General features: G+C 34.3%; 2 protein-coding genes across 6 annotated transcripts in view; both read left to right on the forward strand.

Moving 5' to 3' along the window:
• The first annotated feature begins 2,280 nt into the window (after positions 1–2,280).
• LOC140050971 (uncharacterized) lies at positions 2,281–14,535 on the forward strand. Of its 3 annotated transcripts, none has more exons than XM_072096003.1 (6): positions 2,281–2,375; positions 8,777–9,063; positions 9,444–10,058; positions 10,307–10,571; positions 11,216–11,315; positions 11,868–14,535. In XM_072096003.1, exons 2-6 carry the CDS (start codon positions 8,985–8,987, stop codon positions 11,883–11,885), a joined length of 1,077 nt encoding a protein of 358 aa, XP_071952104.1. In that variant the 5' UTR covers positions 2,281–2,375; positions 8,777–8,984; the 3' UTR covers positions 11,886–14,535. The 3 variants fall into 3 exon arrangements, with proteins under 3 accessions (XP_071952104.1, XP_071952106.1, XP_071952105.1); XM_072096005.1 differs by having other exon boundaries at positions 2,282–2,375; positions 11,216–11,306; XM_072096004.1 differs by lacking the exon at positions 2,281–2,375 and adding an exon at positions 4,488–5,027.
• Positions 14,536–15,442: 907 nt separating this feature from the next.
• LOC140052396 (zinc finger protein GLIS3-like) overlaps positions 15,443–25,718 on the forward strand; it is a 51,649-nt gene continuing 41,373 nt past the window's right edge. For 2 of the 3 annotated variants that reach the window (XM_072098000.1, XM_072098003.1), the window contains exons 1-2: positions 15,443–15,561; positions 21,028–21,342. In XM_072098000.1, coding sequence (XP_071954101.1) covers positions 21,042–21,342 — 301 coding nt within the window. In that variant the 5' untranslated portion in view covers positions 15,443–15,561; positions 21,028–21,041. Of the gene's footprint in view, positions 15,562–20,973; positions 21,343–25,718 lie in introns of those variants that run through there. The other variant, XM_072098001.1, reaches the window with a different exon arrangement.

A 25,718-nucleotide genomic window follows, 5' to 3' on the forward strand; every position in this document is an offset into this window, starting at 1 on the left:
ACGTCACAAAATAAACATGAATAATTCATCAGTTAAATTTTCTTGTTCCGTGTGCACCCAAGCGTATAGCAACAAGAAGTGATTACACAAGTGCGGTACGATTCTAGGCCTATCTCCGCTGTTGAAGAATAGCGGCGTTTTGTGTGGATTGTCGAAATAATCGGCCTTTAGTTTATGGTGTTTTTAATATAATTTATTACTAAAGAATTACGTGTTAAAATTATAGTTTCTATTAATACTATTAGGCCTAATTATTAGTCTCTAAACCCATGTCTATTCTAGTAGTAGCTGTGTGGATGTGTGTGACGTGTGTGTGTGTTAGGTATGACCAAAGATAGTTACACTATCTTTGGTAATAGTTACACTATCTTTGGTATGACACAATCCGAGTAATAAGTCAGCAAAAACAATAAACATTACACAAAAATACATTTTTTATTCTCGTGGGTCAAATCTTCCCATCTCATGTGTTCATATACGCGCATTTTTAAAGTTCCTTTGAGTACATTGTTTGATAATTGATAGCAGAATTAAAAAAATACAGTACACAAATTATACACATTCTTTATTCTTGTGGGTCTAAGCTTTCTTTGGGCTATGTCCAAGAACGCTTGGGTGCACACGGAACAACAACTGCGATACGATTCTTTCTACAATAATAGGCCTAGGATTCTAGGTCAATTCACGTGATTGCCTTCGCGCACTCTTCTTCACACACACGTCCACTATGCAAAATGTGTCGAGGCTAATCGACAGCTAGGCAAAACATTAAACTAAGTAGTAATTGGACGTACATAGCCCAAAGACACAAGTCACACACACCGTACCCACACAGCTACTACTAGAATATACAGGGATTTAGAGACTAGTAATTAGGCCTAATAGTATCAATAAAACCTATAATTTTAACACGTAATTCTTTAGTAATCAACTATATTAAAAACACCATAAACTAAAGGCTGATTATTTCGACAATCCGCACAAAACTCCGCTATTCTATTATGAAATCGCACGCGGCAACCACAGCGGAGATAGGCCTAGAATCGTACCGCACTTGTGTAATCACTTCTTGTTGCTATACGCTTTGGGTGCACACGGAACAAGAAAATTTAACTGATGAATTATTCATGTTTATTTTGTGACGTTTCATGATGGGGTCCCCAACTTATGTACGAAAAAAAAAATCGCAGCCCGCCTACCCTCTAGTCTAATGCAATGCAACCCTATACTTTAAAGATGTATTGTCCCCCAAAACACGAAAAGGAAGATTTAAATCAGACTTTGAGGTTATTTTGTAGTTTTAATAAAATTAATCACTTCCGTAGAAAAGAAAACGAAAAAACCCCAATGTTTTCACTTATAAAATAACATAATAAATGGTTAAATTCAACCAAAAAGTCCATTGGCTGGCAGCCTTGCTTTAAATTACATTTACGTCAGGTAAATACATTTTTTTAGATCTATTTTTTAGTAAAAGTGGATAACTATTATGTGACATTAAAATGTTATATTCGACAAAAAAAAATGTAAAAATTACTGTTCAGGGGGACAATATATCTTTAAATATGGATTTTGGAAATGATATCAAATCCGTCGAGAAATTCATTATTTTATTTTAACATGAGTGTAACATGCGGCGCAGTCTCGCACACCGACCGTCAGGGAGAACTTTACTGTAGTTTAATTCCTATGTCAGCATGGTGTGTAGTATGACGAAACGGAAAATCCATGCTTCCGAGAATTATATTGAACAGGAAAAAGTACATAATGTATACGGTAAGCATGCGTGTAAAAATGTACTTTTAATCCATTCCGTGGTTTAACAACCTTAACATGTTGTGCCTATAGGCCTACATACCGTTTTTTTTTAACATTTACGAGAGATTGTTAAGCATGAAGAAACCCATGATGATATAAGAATGGAACTATATAACATTAGTAATTTTATAACTCCATGGTATAATAAGTAAGTTTTAAAAGAAAGCGGACTAGAGGTCACGTACCTACTTATGACGGTCTTTTTTTATTTGCTAATAATCCATGCATTTATTTTTCTCATTCATTGAATGTGCTTAACCAAACAGTCGAATCTTTTATTATAGTGTACAGAGGTAGGTCGCGAACAAAGCCGATATGATTAAGTTGTATATACACATACACTATACAACCAGTCGAAATACAATACAGTTTTATTTAACTGCTTCTCTAAACCTTCGGATTTCTTTTGATACTCGTTCGTTACGTCACGGTTCGGTCTCGTGGTTTTGTCGTGGTGAATCTTCTTTCGGTTTCAAGTACTCCATTGGCTCTCGGTGACGATTGTGAGATAGCAGCTCCAGTTTTTACTATTAAACTAAGGATTTACATTGTATATGGTAAGTTTCCTGATTATATAGGTTTACACTTAATATTTCAGTTAACAAAACGTGGATTATAATAATGGAGTCTCTGTTATGTAGGCCTATACTGAGATATTTAGTGAGTCTCTTAAACATTGAATTTTGAACACCACGATTCCCATCCATTATACACAGGGCCTACCTAGCTACATTTCCGAAAATATATAAAAACAAATCTTGGATTTTTCTTTCATTTTAATATTGATTGTTTGAATTATAATTGTTATTATTGCAAAAAAAAAATGTATTTCAGCATTAGGCCCAGGGAGTTGTTAATTAACAACTCGATCCCTGGGTCTATAGGCCTACTGAGCTCTGGGATTTCTGAGCTGTATATGGGTTTGAGTCTCGGAGGCCTATTTTGTATTCTTTTCTTCAATTGACTAGTTTCTTGAAATTAGATTATTTGAGTAGTAATTGGTATCCTATATCAAAAGCCTGAAATGTTTATTTAAAACAGTAATTATAGTAGATGCTTATAAACGTAGTGAAATATATTGATTATCAACGGAGGACATCCGTTGGTTTGTATACCATGTGTGTGTATTAATTTTTAGATAATAATTGTGTAAAATAATACACGTTATGACTATAATTGTACTCAAATGAAAAAATGTCGTGTCAACAATGACACCACCAAATATACAGATCAAAAACTCTTTTGTATCATGATAGGCTCTGGGCAAAGACAGGCCTACCAATAGGCGGATGCCGGTCCGCCACACTGATGTACCACAAACCAATTATTATTATATTAACTTTTCCTTGGTAACAAATGTAGAGAATCAAGACTAATGAAAAAAATACATTACCCTTTAAAACGTGGAGTAGGCCTATAATTAGTGTTTATATGATAAGCTCATACGGTATATTTTATCGTATGAACGCCACACCCTGACGTCACAAACAATCATGGTTCTTTCATATTTCATTATTTATAACATAATGTATTTTCAAGCGGTATGACGTTTCTTCAAATTAAAGATTTATGGCTAAATAAAAAATGTTTCAGAATGATTATAATCATTGAGTCTATTCCACTTATTTGGGCTATACAGCTCTGTCTACACTATCAACAGAAAAATGTGATGTGCCCATATATGGACATGATGATGTCATATCACTACCATATTCGGACATATCACTGCCATATTTGGGCACATTACACTTTTTTTGTCAATAGTGTAGACAGAGCTTTAGAAACGGGTTGGTTCATGCGCAATGTTGGAAATAGCGTTAAAATTAACGTTTACGTGCTCCCGCGAAACCTGCCTTATAGGCCTATTTCATATTTCACACGATAAATTTGCCTATAGGCCTAATATTACGGTGATAAAAGGCTTAATTCGCGCTAATTTACATTATCATTCATAGTCGTATTTGAACACGATCTCAACAATTCCTATGCAAATATAATACAATTCATACATTGTGCGTGACTCAGGATTCTTAACACAAAATTATTAAACAAACTTGAAGTAGGCCTAAAATAACAATAGATCAGTAAATAACATAATATATTGGATTTATCAGGCGACCATGCACGAGTATAATGATTTGAATATATCGCGCCATTTTTACAAACATTTGTCCATTCGTCGCTTTCTGATTATATTTCGTCATCAGTACAACTCCTTCACTCCTAACTAATAACTCATATTATTATAATTAAAATTCAACTTACAGGTAAGTATCGTTTAATTTTCAATTATAGGTATACCAAAGATATACAATCTTTGCGTATACGTATTGCGCGCTGATGCGTGCGTATATCGAATAGTTGATCGAGACGCAACGAATCATGCGATTCGATTGTCTCTAATTCGATATTCGGAACACATCCTCCTCGCCCTCCTCCGCGCGCGCCGATGGATATAATTTATTTTTATTTTATAATTTTATAATAATCTAAATTACTATTCCGAAATCAACCGGATTGATTGTTGTAAGTAGACCTACTTTAGTATTGTAGAGGCCGCTGGTAAGTATCAAAAAATTAACTGTCAGTTCGCCTGTATAATACAGTGTTTTTATTTAGCTCAGTTTACGACCGCTAGCTAGCCTATAGGCGCGACCCAGCCATTAATTTAAGTTATTGAACAACATTCCCGAAAAGAGTTTATTTTTTACATTTTGTACTAGCGGTTGCAAATACACTTTGGTTAGGCCTTAGGCCTACTGTTTTGTAGTATTTTGTATTGCGTAATGGTTCGCGTTGAGTTTGAATTCACTCAACCGCATCAATCAATAATTAGATTTCCGTATTATCGTAATAGATTATGAAACGCCATTCCTGCAAAATAAATGTCGACATTTTCAAATACGTTTACGTCATATTAGGCATGTGTTGTTTAATAATGGAAGAGACTGTCGGAAGATAAAGTAAGATAACTGATAACTGGTCGATCCAATGTCGTGTCGTCTGGAGTCTTGAATTGCCTAATGTTTTTGACTATTTTTATAATTCAACCGTTGGCACTTTTTGCCTCTCATACATTGGCAAATATCTTTTTGTCTGAGTACGATATCCATGTCACATTTAGAAACATCGCGGTGTATTATTTCATGTTTCCGATGGATTTTATGTTATGTTTATTATAAATATTAGTTCGTCACAAAACAACAGAGGTAAGTACGCTCATATTTGGTCTTATTTAGATTTTAAAATGTTTATTACAGTATTTGGAAGAATTTAAAATGTGTAGGCCACTCTATTTGTATCGCCGTCCAGTCTAAATAATCCGAGTGTTCTTGCATATTAATGACCAATGTTGTTATGTAGTATATTTCTATATTTGTTCGTCAATATTTACTGCGAGTGACCAGTATCTGAAGAAAATATAAAAGAGAAACGCCTTTAATTGTTAATTTGTAATTCATTTTAAATGTGGAAAGATATTGGCTGATATAAAGCCTAGGTTCACTATAAAAAGGTTTCTGCTTCGGTTGACTAGTCTGATAGAATTCTGAGCGCGTCATCATAGTACACTTGACAAACACTATTTCATTAGCCTACGCTTATTGTGATGTCGTTTGCTAACAACAAAAAAATACTGTTTCAAGAATGCCATTAATACAACAGTATAGATTAAAGACATTTTTGTCTTATATATTGGAACAAAGAAAATTTAAAATTATTATAGCCTACACAGGCCGATTTTGTCGTTAAGTGCGTGTACTGTTTATTGAAAATAATATCAATTCAACACTGTCGGAAATCTTGAAATGTTTGATGTATTTCCGTATTTGAAATTACCTATAGGCTAGACGGTTGTGAACGAGGATTAGCAGGTGTGAGTGAGAACATTAAAGAGGCGATGAGTTTGAGATTGGCGGTTGATGGATGGGTCGGGAGGGTGACACCGGCCTACACCACAGTGATACATCCATACACTATTTATTGAAATTTAAAAAAAAGAAAGATAGGCCTAATGTATTTTGAACTGTAGGCCTATATTGATTTTAATTTTATGTAGAAGTTCTTCTGGGGCCCATACATTTATGTTATGGTGACTCTGTTGCTTTTGGAGTCCCAGGACATGACGACAATGTCGAAATGAAATAAAATACTTTTTATTTGGTAGAAAAATGTGAGATTGCATATCGGACGAATACCTTTTTTTTATAACCACCAAGCCACAACTCCACTCCTTCGACCAATGATAGACTAAAATTAGCATATTCACGATCTAATATATGTACAATCATGAACATCCTTTAGTTTAGTGATCGTTTCTGTGACGTTGTGAGGAATAAAGCAACATACCTTATGTCATTATTGACATTAAATATTATACATCTCAACCCAATGTGGTGGGGGGGGGGGGGATGAGGGGTGTTCGTTGTCACATTACTTATGTACATATTAGGCCATCTTAAGGTGTTAAAACAATGTGTACTGGACGGCAGAGGTTCAGTATTTATGAGGTAGGCCTAGTATAAGGTCGAGTCAATATGAACCAACCAATTTCAGTTCGTTATTCAGTGTACAAAATACAAGATATGCATATTTATTATTATACAACAAAAAAGGAGCTAGCATCTGTTTAACTAATTTTCCGGCTGCATGCTATAATACAACAAATTTAGTTTATGTTACAATTCACCACCTGAAAAATAAGTCTAAAGGAAGCCTGTGTGCCTGTCCAGACAACCCCCTCCCGCATTGATCACATCCCCTGCACATTTCTGTAGGCTAATTACCGTAGGCCTCACTACATAATGTCTATTTTGAATCCTGATCAATGGGGTAATATTGACCCGGCCGTCGTTGAATATTCAACGATATTTATCGATTGAATATCGATCCCCTCTGCTCCGTTAAACACTTTTACATCTGGTAAACAGTGTGCCCCATTTTATAAACATTTTATCAAACAGTAACTAATAATATAATAATTATTGACATTTGGTTACTTGTTTACATTGACTACGGTAACATATATTTAAACAGCTTTCTTGGATTTCATAATATCTATTGCAGTATGTGAAAATGAATTTTCAGAAAATGGATGGCACACACTGTTTTTTTTTTAAATAAAATAAACAAAAATTATGATATAATTTATAGTATTGATATTTAGGGGGAAATGTCGGCAGTGTAGCATAGCAAAAAGCTATAGGCCTACAAAACAACCTTACTGCTATAACACATTTCTAAAATTCTGTAGCAAAAAATATAATACAAAACTATGTTTCTCGACTCAAAAATCAGTTTGATTAGCATTGCTAAACAAAATTTTAAAATAAAAATTATCCCTGATATTAGATATAATGTGTGTAGTTTAAAACTGTATCATTTATTTTCTTAATTTATAATATATATATTTTTTTTATTTTATGTCTTTAGGCAATGTGGCCAAGGATTACCGATAGTAATGAATCGCTGTCCTATCAGATAGGTAGTAGTTCCCTGACACAGGGGCTATTTTGAACTAGTTCACCGGAGTAACCCCACTCTTCTCCTCGAATAATAAGGGTTCTTTAAAGTGCACACGGGTTATAACTGTGTACACTGGACCTACGGTTTATAGTCCTTATCCGAGAAGACTATTATAATAATAATAATAATAAGATTTTTATAGCGCACATACCACTCCAGAGTGCTCAAGGCGCATTTAAAAATAAAAAAGAAATAATCAATTTATTATTTCTATTATAGAACGATTAAGAAGAGTATAAAGACGTTTAGTTGTAGCTTTCACACAAAATTAGATTTTGTATGTGACGAATTGCAGCACTTTATCTCAAGTCTGGTCTAGGCTATCTATCTATAATAACGTTACAATCATTTGATTACATTTACATCAGTGATGGTCGTCATTGAGTTGACTAGTATTGATTTAACCAGGGAGTTGTTATTTAACTTTACAAGATACACGGTCTGCCTTGGCTGGAATAAGAAAACAGTATTTCAAACAAAAGAATTTGAATTACTTATCTCTTAAACAGCATTCATGAATATGATAATGTCACATGTAGTTCTTGAGTCAGTAGAAACAAAGAAGGTTTAAGAATATTTATACTGCTTTAGATAACAATAATACGGTATAACCATGAGTATAACCGATTCTCGTACGGTATCATGTCTAGCGCGACAATAAACAACGTACCGTATCATGTCTGCTGACGGCAACATGATCATACGATGGCACACTTTAGTAACTTTCCTCTAAATAATCTATCATACTACCACGGGACTAAGACTGCTGTTAATCGGGTATAACATAGTGTTTTCTTTTCCCAAATGGTTATACTGTATTATAAATGATTTTAAAAAGTGTTCGTAATATTGGTGGTTTAGGCCTAAAGATTCAGACTTCACACTGACTCGGTCCGGTGACCGGAGAAAAAGCACTACGTTTTTCGATCACGCACGTACGTTTCGTGATACGGAATCCGGAATCAGAAAAAGTAATAGAGAACATGCTTTTAATAAGTTGAACTATATGGACCTTTAAATTTATGTCCATGGTTGAACCAAGCATTCAGTTGAAAAATAAATTGCTAGGCTTAATAGCTTAATTATGATTCTTTGTGTAGAAATAAGTCTAATTAAGCTTAATAACAATATCCGTACTGTTAAGTATTAATTAAAACTCCCTGGAAGTGACGTATTCTTGTGAATACTGAAGTGTTTTATCCTTGCTTTAATTATAATAGCTTCTGAAATTAACTGATACAGATATTTTCATATTAAACATGCAGTAGCTGACATTGGCCTACGCATTGTTGGCGGTGGGTTCATTATATGGACGTTTATATTACGACAGAGGTCATGCGCAGAGAATGACGTTTATAGGTCTGTTAACAATTATTTACCGGGTGGTGTTGTAATAATTCGTATTCAATCTCTATTATGTTCTCTATACCTGCAGCTAAACGACACAGTACATACAAGCCAATTGCATTGAGAGCTTCAACGTTCATGGTTGTGAATTCGCAAGTTTAGCGGCATCAAATAACGTCTCACAATAATCGTAAGGAATCAACCGATCATCAATTATATATATATATATCAGAATATTTATTTTTGTATCGAAAATAAGAAAGGACACAACAGTGGGCTTTGACAAATAAATCAACATGGTTTCTACGAGGCAGTCACGGGATTGTATCTTTAACAGACTACCAGTGCTTGTAATCGTATTATTGTTTTCGTATGGTGAGTTGGAAAATGTTTTATTTCTGAATATCTTGGTATTTGGTGCGATGATCCCTTTTGCTGCTTGGACGCAGCGCAACGACGTAACACAACGCATTGCGATTTTCAATAATAATTACTTGCGTTGCGTTGCGTATACAATAATACAACGTATAATTCTATCGTGCATATATTGTGAACGGTGATAAATACGTTTCTGTGGGCTACGTTATCTGTATAAGTTCCACATGCGTTATTTATACGTCCAACTCTTTAAAAAGTGGGAAAATGATTCCCATTTAAAAACTGTTTTCCGCCCAGTAAAATGTTATCAGTAATATTGTCATTCGGCCTTTTAGGTCTACTATGATTTTTCACTCATAATTGTTTTTTATTTGTAGGTGTTTCATCGATTTCTGCCCAGACAACGAAGGAAACCACACCAACTGAATTGATGATAACTGATTCACCATCGCCAATGATAGCAACGACTGCTGCAGTTACCTCTGACGAAAAAACAACAAATGAAGAAACGACAGTGGCCGCTACCTCAGGGGTTGCTACCACCAAAACAAAGGTAACATCTGCACCTGTATCTGGCGGTTCACAAAAAAAGGTATCAGTTACCCCTCTCATCGGTGTTGGTTCGACAAACACACCTTCGGACGCAATTGGCACAATATCTAGGGCACCTAACACACCATCTGGCGTACCTTCTAACGCAGACGTGTCTAAAGTAGCATCCACTGACGCAACAACTGTTCCTGCTACACAACAAGACGTACGAACCTCTGATACGCCTCCCACGGAAGATGCCGCTCAAGCAACTACTTCTAATTCCACTGATACATCCACCGATACTACTGATGCCTCCATAGATGTAACTACTAATGCAACCATAGATGTAACTACCAATGCAACCTTAGATGTAACTACAAATGCAACCATAGGTGTAACTACTGATGCAACCACTGATTCACCTACGACGCTTCTCATAACAGAAGTCGACCAAGCAGGTAATGGTACAATTAAGCGTGGTTCTCACTAGCGACGCAACGCAAGGACGTAACGCAACGCAAGTGAATTGACCAATCACAAGCGATGGCTTATTCGCTTGTGATTGCTAACTGTCTATAACTTCGCTTGTCATTGGTTAAAACGCTTGCGTTGCGTTTACGTCCTTGCGTTACGTTCTAGTGGGAACCAAGCTTTATTGCCTAAACAACTCCGTTATTAAATGGTAGTGACTCCTCTAACCATACAGGTACCGACGTGACACCCAACTCAACTACCATTCAATCTACCACAAATGCTCCAACCAAAGCACCATCTGCACCAGCGAAATTACCATCTGTAACGCCAGGCAAAACAACAGCATCTTTAAGTGGATCAACAAAGAACAAAAATACAGATGTAAACTCTAATGAGGTCTCATCGGGAGGAAGTGGATCGGCAGGACTTGTAGTTGGTATCTGTTTTGCGCTTATTTTTGTAGCATTTGCCGTTGGAACGTTCCTTTATATCAGGCGGTAAGAGCAGTCAGATACTGTATAAAGCTCTATCTACTTCACTATCAACCTTTATTCGACAAAACAATGTGATGTGCCCGTATATGGACATGACGATGTCATATCACTACCATATTTGGGCACATCACTGCCATATTTGGGCACATCACACTTTTTTGTCAAACTAGTTTGATAGTGTAGACAGAGCTTTATACACCTTTCTTCATTTTAACTATTATTAGGTTTAATCAAGGTAATCTAATTAACAAATTCCGAGCTCTGAAAACCAAAGGGTTTGTGGCTGTGGCACGATAAGTTTGTCCCTACTGATGTAAATACTACATTAATGGTTTTTGTCGCGGCCAGAGATAGGAAGAACCTGTGAGCACCTATCTTGGCAAGGTGAGCTCAGTATCCTGTTGTTAGATTGCCTTGGTTTAATCAACATAAATATAACGGTTATATTCTCTACACACTAACCATTTTTTCACGATTTTTATTCCGTCACCGGACCGTGATATAAGTTCAATATGAACAAGGCTATCAAGCCAAATTGGTATGAACGGAACTAAATGATCAAGATAGATCAGAACAATGACATCTTAATCTTCAGCAACTTCATTAATGGTAGTCTAAACGTAGGCCTATGTTTTTTTCCTAAGCAGACGACGATATGCAAATAACTATGGACGGCTAGATGAAGACAGAGACGCCAGCTGGTCAGCCTTCTCACGGAATCCTATCTACAAAACGGACGTAAGTTTCGTAAGTTACAACATTTAGGTTTGACTTTAAATGTCGGCACATAGTGACTCCTGTGTTTCGTTAGTTACCCTCGTGGAAAGAACCTGTTTAAGTTGTGTTTACACAATGTTGTAAGTATGTGCGTGAAGTTTTTTTTCCCCGCATGAACAGCGTTATCGGTTTAAATTATGATCTATGTACATTACTTTAATCTTATTTTTTACTTAGCATGATGGCAATACTTTCATTAGTAATTGTTGTTTCCCTTTACAATGTCATTTTAAAGTAAAGCACTGACGACGACGAAAGCCATCCTGGCGGCAAACGTCACAAAGGTTTATGACGACTTATGACGACTTCCGTAGTGGTGTGGTGATTCAGGTTGATATTAATGATTGATCGACAGTGATTTGATTAAGAAATGTGTTATTAGACAACATTTAACTGTTTGAAGATGATTGGCGATGATAATGTTTTACCATACATATTAGTATTATATCACATCTCCCATGCTTTTCACATTGTAGGCCTACTTGTATGTGATATAATAATTTATTTTGTATATATATTTAGGATTATCAACAGCTGTGAAAAGATCCGATCTTTGTTGACTTTCTGTACATCATAATTATATACTCAGTGTGCTGTTCGAAAGAATTGGTATATCGTACCCGTCGAGGGTAAGCCTACAATACAACTGACATCGTTAGCATGATGACTAACTACGTGGAATATGGATGGCGACAATTACAATAATGATACATTTTGTTGTTTGCTGTTCTTTCGCTTTTCCATTACTTAAAAACAGCTCCGTGAAACGGAACTAGTGCAGGTGCTGCTGAAAGCTACCTTAAATACATTTGAAAACGATTTTAGCGTTATATAATGCTAGTAGTCACAACCTTTAACTTTGTCACAAAAACTTTGTCACAAAAATGTTTAAAAGAAATAGTTTCGCCATCTGAAATGCCAAAGCTATTTCTTCACTTGGCAACACTTAACCATGTATTTTTTGGTGTATAACAAGTATGGTGTAATGTAGGTCTAATTAATAAGCAAAATAGTGATAAGAATTTAACTTTTCTTGTTTTTATAATTAACACAAAAACATTTTCTGCAATTCTTGTTTAACTTTTCATTTGTAGCAAAGCAGATGTCCTGATACTGATTCTGCCGTTTTATAGATAGATACATACTGTGTAGTTTAAGAAATAAATGTCATCGTCGAGTTATAAACATACGACAGTCTGAATCTCGTTGGGACTGCTATTAACATTTAGGAATAAATAAATAAGGTTTAATTACTAACTAACCTAACTTAAAACTGAGGGTGAAAAGTTGCAGCTGTTCGCAGGGCTTTCATAATTCGGCGTATGGTACACTCAGTAATTCTGAAACATGACTTCTAGTGAAAAGCATGTGAAATAAAACTATACTTGTGGCAAGTCTAATCTTTTGTCTCTTAAGCTCTGTCTACATGATCAAACTAGTTAAAAAAGTGTGATGTGTCCAAATAAGGTAGTGTTATGTCCAAATATAGGCACATCACATTTTTGTCACATGAAGTTTGATAGTGTAGCTTTATGCTTTGCTTCATATTTAATATTAGACGCAGGCACTGATAGTTGTTATTTATTTATTGAAAATATATTGCTTTTAGGTTAAGGTTCTATCTTTCAAAACGTTGAAAAAGAGAGCTATTTAAGAATGTTGCAATTTGATTTAAACTGCTGTGTTTGTATATTATATTCATTTATGATTTTGTTTAGGTCGATATTTTGTTTAGGTCGATATTTTTCTATATATAAACACATATGTATAGAGAGACAGAGAGTACGTTTTCTGCATGTATTTTTATGAGAGTTTTAGGAGAAACAAACAAATTATTTTTCTAGCGAATGTGATGAGTAAAGTCACTTGACAGTAGGGGCCTATTTAGCCTACTATGTTGTTATCCCTGGACAATATTGCACAAATGTTTTATTGTTGAAACTTTGTGTTATAGATCCGTACCATTGTAACCCGTCAGTTTATTGTAGACTCTGTATTTTGTTTAGCGACAATTTAACAAAATTTGTATTGTAAATTTGTACCCGGTATGGGTTGTGTTGAAAATTAAAATCGGTCTTAGCTCTCACATTAGAAAAGGTTGACATCGTTACAACATTACTCACATATGCCTAATAGATGGTTACAAAATTGGCTGGTGAAGGTCATTATTATTGTTTAGCGGTCTCTATTTCTAAAATTAAAATTGCTCATTTGCTGCAGATTATGGATTTAACAGGCCTCTTTGCCTACTTTTCATAAATTTAAATGAATGTGTAATTGATAGGCTAACAAATTCACGATACACAATTTCAATCACTACTGTATCTTAATTTAGAAGTAGGCCTAGCCTAGTTGTTCGTGGGATTAGGCAACAAATGCACATTGTTAGAAATAGTTATATAAGTATTTTTGTACGATGTTATTCCTCGTGTAAAACCGCAGTAAGCCTAGTACTAAAGTAGTAATTCGTCCAACTTGTATAATAGCAGTAAATAAACACTTGATTTCATCAAAACAACTCATAATTGATATTTTTTTTACTTATAAGTAATATCAATTGAACGTAACTCAATAAAAATAGGGCCTTTTGGCCTACATAAATTTGGAATCATTGTATAATTTATCCGATCTCAGAGCTGTATCTCTATATACGACAGTATCACGGGAATATTCGGTTACAGCATCCTGTAGTAGCACATGTGGTGCCGTATCATGTAAGGTTAGGTAAGGGTTAGGTCTAAGATACTAGCGATATATGTAAAACACACGTGACGCTGTATTGGGTATTTTACTATGATACTGAAGAAATCAAGACATTGTAGGCCTACCGAGAATCGGGTGGTATATTTGTATATAAGTAATAAGCAATAAGATATAAAAACGTAATCTTTATTAACGTACAAATTAGCATTGGTTGATAACATTACTGCCTGCCAATAAAGCAGACAAATAAAAAAATTGTCTTGTAGATCGTCGAGGTTGTGTGTCCGCTATGTCAAATTTAAGACTAAAGAGATAACTGTAGCCATCTATAGGATACCTTTTTATTGGAGCCTTGTAAATCATCACATTTAGAATGTGCAAATTTTATGCTGAAAATGCTGAATAAATAGTAGATTAAGTTATTTGAAATTCTCATATTGTGTTTACACAGTTGAAAAAAAATTGAATAAATTCGCTTAAAAATATAAAACAATTTCCTTGTATTTTGTTTTCTGCACACAAACACATTGAAGACATAAATAACTGCTACTAAAATGGTATTACAGTATTCATAATATTGAAGGAAACCACTAGAAATCGATGGATAGGGCCGGGAGGGGAAGAGGACATGAAATGATGAGAGAGGTGGGCAAAGTTTAATGATATTTTTACCTTGGTAATACAAAATGTTTGCTGCCACCTCTCGCAACGGCCAACAAGAGTATTTAACACATGTAATACTATCAATAAATGTTTAATAATATATTTTATAGTAATGATGATGATTATGTCATGCGGCTAGATAATGATGAATGATGTTGATAGTGATAACAAAGATAATAATTATGATCCAAAACATGATGATGATTACGCGTGACGTCACTTGTAAAGCTTAAAGACCGAATTTCGAGTTTAGGCAGCCAGGTGGTGATGATGATGCAAATTGCCTATTGTGTGGACAATAACAAAAAATGATGATAACAATGTTATGTATAGTGTTGATTTGACAATTGACAATTTCAAATAATTAATGAAGGTATATGGTGATGATATAATCTATATCAAATGCCGTTGATAGATGATCAGAACATGGAGGATGTGCAATTAATGATGCCGACTATGATAGGCTGATGATTGATGAATCACCATGAAGACGACAAAAAGATGAATAGTATATTTATATGACGAGTAACAGTGATTATGATAGTGATAACGATGTTGATGAGGGTGATAATGATGATGATATAGGAGTCTGATATGATGTCAATTTTTGTCACTTGTCATGATAGACGGTGACAAAAATCTTGTAACATTGTGTTATTCCGCCCTCTATGTTACAAAATGCAAATTTGTTGTGGTTTTGAGTTTTGATTGTCAAGTGCAAAAAAATGGTATTAAATAGTCAAACTTCTCTTGCCGTTTTCGAGGTTTTCATGTCGAATCGAGTGTGAAAATAAATACCAACTATTGGAATAATGGCTTTTTAAATGTATGGAAGTACTGAATTAATGAGGTGAGTATACCATCAGATTCATCACTGTTTTTTATATTTAAAACTAAATATTTAACAGATTTTTTGAAGTTCAGGTGGAGTTCTAACTTGGCCTTCTCGTCTGCTAAGTTTGTACACCTCTACCACCTGACAGTTCTGAAAGATGAAACCAGCCTTGTTAGGAAACGGGAGTTCATTGTAGGCCTAGGCCCATGCTATGGTTCATCAATGTACAAGTGTTTCGTTGAAAGCGAACTATCAAAGAAGATTGTGTAAACAATAATGTCAGACTGGTACTAACTAAGTAAGGCTAAGCCCTAGCTAGTAGTACTAAAGCCTAACTGTTTATGAAATACAATTCTCTCAAGATAGTCTGCTTTTAGTTTTAAATATTTAAAAAAAAGGAATTAAATACAGTTATAATTTTGACAATTTATTAGTCATTTATATTGTTGTGCCATCTCGGAAACCTTCCCAGAATGTTTTAACTTTGTCTTTAATATATCAGCATCAGTGAAATTAAATGTTTTTCTTTTTTTCTGTACTTCTGTGCACTATATATTTAATGTGCTATATTTATGCGCCATATTTATATAATTAAGTCACGGAGTAACTAATTTAGTGACTTTAATAAGCTTGTTTTGTGTAATGGTTATGTAACACATTAGAACACACCTCCTTGTCGTTTTTAAACGATTAATACAGAATCATGTAACACAGAATCAATCAATTAAAATTGGTTGATTTTGTGTTGTTTTTTTCTCACGTTTTCAACAATTGACTGTACTATATTGCACGCAAGTTTTTTGTAGAAAATTTTACAATGTCGTAGGCCTGAATAGTGTAGGACTGGAAACCCACCTGTAGAGTGCGACATCTGAAACTGCTTTGTTCCCCCAGACAAAATATGAGCACCCCTCCTCTCCTCTTTTACAACCCAGTACACAGGCAAGATACAGAATGAAAGTCAAATACTCCTGTAATAGGTTAATGATCTAGGTCATTTTACTGGACATCTGACCAAACTCAACATAAGGAATATCTCTCAAGACAAAAATGGGCTTACAATGAGTGTCTAGAGAAGAGATACAAATAGGAAAATATTAATTAAATCATCATAAATAAATATACAGTATATTTCTAAGGGTTAATTTATTATAAGTATTTATTAAATTAAATGAATTATTCATACTACTTTGACAATCCAATGATTGTCAAGTTAAAGTGGCTGTTTGATTGACAAGTATTCAATGGTTTATTGGATTAGACTAGACAATGGCTTATGTACACATACGCAGAGGATTAAAGGATAGTGAAATTACTGTTAATTAAATTAATTCAATTGACCTAGATAAGTTTGTCCATTCCATGGGATATTTCTCAGAAAAAAATGGTGCCACTGTCGTTATAAAAAAAGAGACAAAGTGTGGCAGATGACCATGGCATTGAATATTTCATTATCTAAATTTTTATTTTATTAAGCTTTTAAAACGATTCAATGTCAAGTTTGCACTCAAGGTTATATACTTTCCTCTTAACTTTACTTTTTCCTTTTTTTAAAGGTTTAAAAATATAACTTTAATAACACAAGTTATTTTTTATTGTCGAGCGCATAGAGACATCGCTTATTTGCGCTATAAGTATATAAATCTATCTATTATTATTATATTATTGATTTTTTATACTAAAAAAAATGGGGGGAAAATGTAACAAAAGAGATACAACATGCATGTGTTGACATACAAACCGACATTGTAACCAATTATAAATTATAAATTATTATTACTTTTTTTTTTTTTTTTTTTAATTTCATCATATAATACATTACAAAGGATAAAATCATAATAAAATAAAAAAATTAAAATTAAAATCACAAAAACAAAAACAACAAAGATATCCATCTAATAAATTAAATAACGGTTCATAAAAATTATTCTAATCTTTAATAATTTCATATTTGATTTATAAATGCTTTTAATTGTATCCATTTTGTATTAAAAAGTATTATTACTTATGATATGCTCATATTTAATTTTGTAGATTATTTTTGTCATGCTCATGGGAGACCAACAAAACTAAAACTTTATAATCAGTTTCTAGTGAGTAAAAGAAAGCAAATCAATGAGCTGCATTGTTTTCAATTCAGAGGTTTGCTAGGAATTATAGTTTACTCATATGACAAGGTCAAACAATCTACACCCCACTGGTAACACTGCATCCTTTCCTATACTCAATACCTGTGCAGTTGTCCGTTAGACCACCATATTACACGTCATTCTTACGTCAAACTGTTCTTCGGTTACCAATTCTTAGAAAAAGACATCGTCAGAATTATAATCAATTGTTTTCATTTAGAATTAAGTGCAGATTTTGATTTCTTTTTAGGAATATTACAATGAAGGAATTATTAAAACCTCCAGTTATTTGCCCTTATATTATTTGTTTTAAGTTCTGTCTATCGAACTTTATGTGACAAAAAAATGTGATGTGCCCATATATGGACATGATGATGCCACATCACTACCATATTTAGGCACATCACTACCATTTTTTAGCACATCATACTTTGTTTTGTCATACTAGTTTGATAGTGTAGACAGAGTTTAACAAAGTTTTATGATATTTGCTCTCTGAGAAGTCACAAGTTTGAACTTTTTAATATATCTTTTTAACTCATTTTTTGAGAATATACAGTACCGTATATTTTGGTGTATAAGTCACACTTTTGACATGCAAATTTGACCTCTAAATTAAGGGTGCGTCTTATACACCGAACATAAATGCCTCACCACACAGATTGTACATATCGTCACCTCGTTGGCTAGGCCTGAGTAGGCTAGGCCTAGCTACAGTGTACTAACGTAACGGAAACCTGCTTCTGCCTAGTTTTCAAGGCATTTTAGCGTGATGTTATACTAAATATGATGAAAGGATTTGTTCATTATGGAGCTGTTTTAGGCACTCCGATAAAATTTCATTTGTAAACGTTTACGATTGGAATAGTATTTATTTTTATACGCACGATCGCCGACCGCCGTACCCTCAGCGCAAGCCTTCTTGGCAGCCACATGGTGTACGGTATTCGACTAGTATATTCTCCAGGTGATTATAGCATGGACCTAGCATACACACTTCTCCGATACATAGATACTAATCGAATACGATTGTCCGTGAAAACGTGCGCCCTCTCGAAATGATCGATGTCGAGCGAAGCTAGCCCACACACGTGCGTGTTACACACACGGTCATGCACTCGATGTTGCGGGTGCAAAACTCATGAATAACAAGTTAGAAACAACTTGTTGAGGCTGGGCGCGGCCGAGCCTAGGTAAGAAAAAACCTAAATAAAGTACGCCGTTGTAGATATAACAAAATACATTATTACAATAATATTGATTACAATTTAAAAAAACATTGTTTTGATGAAATATAAAGTGCGTCTTATACTTTTTTATTTTTTATTTTTTTAAATTTTATTTTAAGTACAATAAGTGGTCAAAAGGTCCAAGTTCACATTCTGATGAATCATTTTAATGGATAATTGTCTGAACAGTTTACAGTTGTGACATCTTTATTACATAAAACTGCTAGTGGATCTGCTGCCCCAGACAAAACAGCCACTCTTCCAGAGTGTACTGTCCTCATAAGATATTATTGTCTGTTGATGTCATGCATCTACGATCCATCCCAATCCATCCTAACTCGTGTTCTTGATAAACCTGTCAAATAGAAAGTGAAATCAATTGAAATAGTTGAAAATAAAAAAAACCCAGAATATTAGCACACCTGAAGAGATCAGTAACCCATGGTATAAATATTAAAGTCATCTATCTTGTAATCTGAAATATATTTAATATAATTGATATAGTTATGACAGCACTTCAGTTCATTGACATGCCAATCCTCTGTAGTTTATTTTTTCTCATCATATTTGCCAGTTTAGTTTAAAGGTGTCATCCAAGAATTTCATTTCGAACATTGTATCACTCTGTCAACTCATTTTGATGGAAGGACAAGCACACGATTATGGCTTGCCTTACTGTAATCGTGTGTCAGACTCGTATAAAGGTTAGTTTTGTGAAAACTCACCCAATCAGTATCAACATTTTTGCAATTTGGGGTATAATATTTGCTATTCGGATCACAACGTATTTCACAGGCACTGATTGGCTGAGATGTGTCCTGTACCTATTGAAAATGCGGACTCAGTGTGACTAAACTAACTTGTTCACTCAACCGCATCACCGTTTTCAACTAATCATGTGAGGTATATAATGAATATAGCATACGTATCTCAATTAAATAGTTCTTGGGAATTTGGCCCATTTTGGCGGCCAATTAAATCTAGGTAATTTATTCACACATTTAAACCTGTTATTTCCTTGTAGCACCAAAGCCCTCTGATTGTGGATACTTTTTAATTTGCGTTCTCATCATGCGATTGCATGTCTGACTACAATTACAGGCGCATTATAAATGATTATATTGGAAAAGCAAAACTAACAAACACAAACAGTATATTGCTTGATTTATATCACTTTGCTATTAAACAGACTAACTTGTAAATCTTTTAAAATCTTGTCTCTATACTCCTGAGAAGACATATAGCACCTGACTGGCTAAGTTCAGGAAGGGGACTTACTCTGGGGACGAGTCTAGTTTGTTTATGGCATGCAATCTACTGTAAAAAAAATATTGTTTATAGTACAATTACACTTAACATTTTATTTAAATCAAGTTTTTTCATGTCTTCTTAAGAAGGAACATAGCACGCGAGTTTTTTATGTCTTCTTAAGAAGGCACATAGCACGCGACTGACAAGGTTCAGGAAGGGAATTGGCTCTGGGGACAAGCCTAGTTTATGGTGTTGGTGACTTTTCACACCTGACTGAGTTTAGAAAGGGACTCGTTCTAGGGACAAGTGTAAAAAGTAGTACAGTTACATATCATGAATAATTCCAGTCAAATATTTCCATATATTTCAGTTGTCTGTTTCATGCTTACCTGGATAAGCAGACAATATACCACAAACTACCATCATCATGTTTTCATATGTTTACTGTGTACTATATATTAAAATAGAACAGTTACTAGGACGGTAAAATGAGTAATGCTTACAAGAATACACAGCCTAAATAGTCACATAATACAGAGAGCAAAAGTTGTAGCTTGGTGGTTAGGATGCTAGGCTACCGATTCATGAGTCCTTGGTTTAAATTCTGTCAGATGTCATAATTTTTTTTCTTATGACAACTTCATTTTATGTAGAGCATTAGGACAGTGAAGAAATATGCAATTGACAGTCTTTGGCAATGTTCCTAAATAAAATAGAAATGATATATAGTAGTAGTAGTAGTAGAAGCTGCCAAGCAATGCTTTCATTTTGTATAAAAAGTGGGAAACATTTAGTATGAACATGCTGTTATAGGGCGAGGCAATGATAACCATGACAATGGATTAAAATCATGTAATCTAAATTCTTTCTAGGTTTGCTCTCCATCATGAGTGGGTCACAGTCTGAAGAAGGAGGGCCAAGTAATCGCAGCATCCCACCAATACGAGTCCAAAGTGACACGCCATGTCCACCATCCAATGCTAACACACCAGTACCTAATACGCTTCTCAAACATGAGAATGTGGAAACGAAGAAGACGGCCGTAACAGCTGGCAATGTACAATTGCCAATCATTATGACGTATGGACATGTGTCCAACAATGGCCAACCGGCAGAGGCAACCGATCAACATAGGCTGAAGAAAGAGCATGGTGCAAACTCAAATTGTGCCGTCGTCGGAATTAAAGGTATAGATTACATTTTTATCTCAAGTATAAATATAATATAAAGTACTTTTTTAGAACAAAACAGTTTCTGTTTCTATTCAAGTCCTTTGAATTATGAAGAAACAACTTATTTTTGATATTATTTCATATTACAGTAAAAGCCAGATGTATAGATATTATATGGACTTTTCAAACAAACTACTATAAATTTAGTGATGTAGAAATAGAGCTTCAGATTGGTTTAGATGCCAAATCATAAAGTAAAGTGTAAATGGGTCTTTAGTTTGAAGATCACTCAGATCATACTAGCAATGAGAAGGCTTGTTGGATGGGTCTTCTAATAATGTCTTCAGTGAGTGAAAATGACTCTCTACACCCGGTGCTTTCTGCTTTTCACCATATAGATTTTGTTATTATTTTCAAAAGTGCATGTTGCTATTAATAGACAAAATACACTCTTTCAACAACCTCTCATAAACCTCTATTAATCAATGCTCTTAAGAAAACCATCAATCAACCATTAAATCAATTAATCAAAATGTATATTATAATACAATTGTCTTTATGTTCAAAGTTCTGTACATGAGATATGTCCAAAGCAATTATTGAATTTTATAATACTAGGCAAACCGTCTCTATGGTGGTTCTTGAATGGGCACATTTTTAATACTGCAATTAATAACAATTGATTATTTTTGGAATAAAAAGGTTGATTTTCAACATATGTTACTCAAATTTTAAAACTTCATTAAACTATTATACAAAGAAATGTTTTGTTGCTTATCTGGCCCATGTCCAATTAAATGACTTTATTGCTTGCTTTTACATAAGTCTAAAAGTTTTTAAGATAATACTTTTTGCGCCACGCCTTCAGGCAGTTATATTTAAGAGAACAGAATCATAAGGAAACTGTATCACACACGAAGCTATATTACTACGATTGCAGTGGCGGATCTAGGATCTGACGAGGGGGGATGGCCCCGAGGCTCCGAAAATTTTTGAATAAATAGATGCTTACACACTGTTTAATAGGCTAGAGAAACTGTTTCCATCACACTTAATAACAATAATGTAAATTTAAATACATCATTCCTAAATACTGTACGGATCTTTTTCGACGAACTAATAATAAACTTTGATCGAAAAACCTTCAAACAAAATGAACATTTGGTAATGCGGTACTCCGAAAATGCCTCGATAGAGTGCATGTGTTGTGTACCATGTTTTGGTGGTCTGTTAACCTCAGAGATATATACCCTACAGCCGGGTGAATAACTCAATGTAATTTGGTATACAATGATCGCAGTAATCGCCGTGTCTATAACACAAATCAAAAAACGCCAAATACGCCACATACTTTTTTCGGCCGTCCCGTGTACATTTTATGTTTATTTTATGCCTATAAAATAATAAAAGAACACCATGTTTCTCGTTTATTTTTATCGTTTATACTGCATACCATAATATTATACAAAAAACTTTCATGCGCGAGAAAAAAGTTCCCGATATTACGCTCCACTCAGGGGTGTAAATATACCACGCTAACGCTTGTGCACACACGGACCAGGGCGGCGGAAATTAACTGCAATGGAAAATGGTGTATTTTAGAGAGTGATGACGTCAGCATTCACACGAGGAGCGAGCTTGACAACGTGACGCTGGTAGTTTTAGGAGTGCGTGTGTTTTGAAAATGGGTATTTTCCGAAGATTGTAAATCATGTTTTCTTTTTAAACTCTTGAATTCATAATAGTAATTGAACTCTTAGCTCTTTCACTGTGTAGGCCTATTTACACACAACTATTAATGCTAACCCTAGCTCTAGTAGGGCCTAGCTAGGCCTACTCTTCTTATTTAAAAGATTAATCCACGTCTAGCGACGGTCAATCGCGATTAGGTTGCATCTTTTTTTCTTTTTTTTTGAGAATTAAGGGGGGTGGCTAGCCACCCTATTCACCCCCCCTAGATCCGCCACTGGATTGACAGTTTTGAGAATTTGTAACTCGACCAATTTATAGGTCCATGCTGCTCGACCCATAGCACGTCTGGGAAAAGAGTTTATCAGGGCTCATGGTTTAAACATTTTGGATTCTCGCCCTTTGATTAGTTGACGTGAATAAACACACTGCAGAAACATTTTCTCAATTATTACATCAAAAAGTCGAGCAGAATAAAGAAATCTACATACTATTTTCTTTGGATTAACTGCAACATTGGCCTCTTAGCTTTTCAAGAGGAGAGAACGTTCAATATAAAAGTCATTAAATAAAAGTCTCTTCAATCCATGACCCCTGTAGGCCAACTGTGGATAACCATAAATACGAATATTGTACAGTATTTTTATGCAAAATCAAAGAAGGGACAAACAGAAAATAAAGGCATGTCATCCAATCTTGTTGTACAGACAGAATCTAATGATCGTTCATACTATATAATAGGTCAAGTGAATAAAATATTATATTGACAGTTCAGTACTCAATTATTGAATACAAGTGACCATGCGCTTGATAACGACCACATGGCTAGATAAAACAATGATTTCTAATATTGATATTATATAATATGGGATATTGGTAAAAATTGAGGTTCAGTTGTTTTAAATACAATTATCTTTATGCTCTGACAAGTTCTTATAATTGAGATTATAGATTAGGTTGTAGCAATTGGCACGTAACACTAAATACTATATACAGAACCTTTGATCTAAACATATTGAGCAACAACGTACAAATCAAACTAACAAGGACTGTCCATTATATCATTCCTTAAAATTTATTTGATGCTAGTTGTAATATATTATTACTAGAAAGTACACTCATTTTGCTCGGTCACCCTCTAGTTAACTTGAACCGCACATTTGTGAAGAGCGTTCTGGCCAAAAATTTAGTAGACCATGTAATGGAGAAGCAATATCTTCCTTAATTAAAAAAATACCCATTATTAAGCCCTTCATTTACTATTTTAGACAACCGCCCCCCCCCCCTTTTTTTTTTCTAAAATACTGAATCTCATGACATTTAATTACCCAACATATCTACAGTACAGAATTGAACGATTGAATCTAATAATAAGAAATTAAACGTTACTTCCTTTTCTTACTCTTTATCTGGTAAGATTCTGATTTTGTTTCTCAAACATTTAATTATCAGTCTCTTCTCGTCACATTAAGAATAAACTTGATGATCTTCCGTATCCAACGGCGATGAGGAAGTTGATTAACATTCAATAAAGTAGAAAATAATCATATATTAGAACCACCTGCCTTGTTAGATATTTATTCTTCAGTTTATAATATTTTTGTAATGGTACAGTACCTATAAAGAGTGTGGGTGTTACTGCTACTTTTTACATAATGCTCTGTCTACACTATCGTGTATCCAACTTTATGTAACAAGTAATTGTGATGTGCTATATATGGTTCACGATGATGTCATATCACTACTATTTGGGTACATCACAATTTTTCTCAAACTAGTTTGGTAGTGTAAACAGAGCTTTACTAACACTTGAATCTAGAACTTTGAAGCCGTATTAAATTTTTTTAAATACATTTTTTACATAAAGCTCAGTCTAGACTATCAAACTTTATTTGACAAGAAATGATGTGCCCATATATGGACACAATGATGTCATATCACTACCATATTTGGGCACATCACACTTTTTGTCAAACTAGTTTGGTAGTGTAAACAGAGCTTTAATAACACTTGAACCTAGAACTTTGAAACGATATTAAATGTAAATTTAACCCAGATCTTAGAGAAAGCATGCGTTAAAATACTACGATGGACATGCAGTTTAGAAAGATCTTTGTATAGTTGTTGACCAGATCCCTGAAACCATGGAGGAAAAGGCTAAAACAAAGGCAATATGTTATTCACCACACAACCACATTATTTCTCATAAATAGCCCAGAAATTCCCACCTTGAGTAGAAGTCTTTATCATCCCTGTTCACACTGCATTTGTTGGCAGCAATGTAGTCTGTGACATTCTTGCTCATTATTAAAAATCAGGTTAATTTTCTGGTCTATTAAAGATACAAAATAGTGTACAGCAGTATCTTGTCTTGGCCTTCGTCTTGCTGAACAAATACCAGATAGCAAGTGTCAATAGTTTTGGGTGAATTTGATAGATATTAATCATGCAAGTATTTAATACTAATGTCTTTATGCCGCAAGTTATGATAACACTATCATCAGGGGAGGGGAGAGAGCGCTTGGATTTAGTTATTAAAGGACAAGGTACTTTGACCCTTAGTCTTTATACTTGTCCATGAGTTTTGGCATATACCTTATATTATTCTATACAAATAAAGAAATAAATTACTTTTCTAATAATTGCTTATATATTTTTTACATAATCATGAATTATTTTGTTATCACCTTTTTTTTTATCAA

This window comes from Antedon mediterranea, chromosome 6 (genome assembly GCF_964355755.1).
Source record: "Antedon mediterranea chromosome 6, ecAntMedi1.1, whole genome shotgun sequence".
NCBI classification, from domain to species: Eukaryota; Metazoa; Echinodermata; class Crinoidea; order Comatulida; family Antedonidae; genus Antedon; species Antedon mediterranea.

Coding starts and splice junctions, on each gene's coding strand:
- LOC140050971 (XM_072096003.1), top strand. CDS start 8,985: ATGGTTTCTACGAGGCAGTCACGGGATTGTATCTTTAACAGACTACCA. Junction 10,059..10,306: donor AACAGAAGTCGACCAAGCAG/GTAATGGTACAA, acceptor CTAACCATACAG/GTACCGACGTGACACCCAAC. Junction 10,572..11,215: donor ACGTTCCTTTATATCAGGCG/GTAAGAGCAGTC, acceptor TTTCCTAAGCAG/ACGACGATATGCAAATAACT.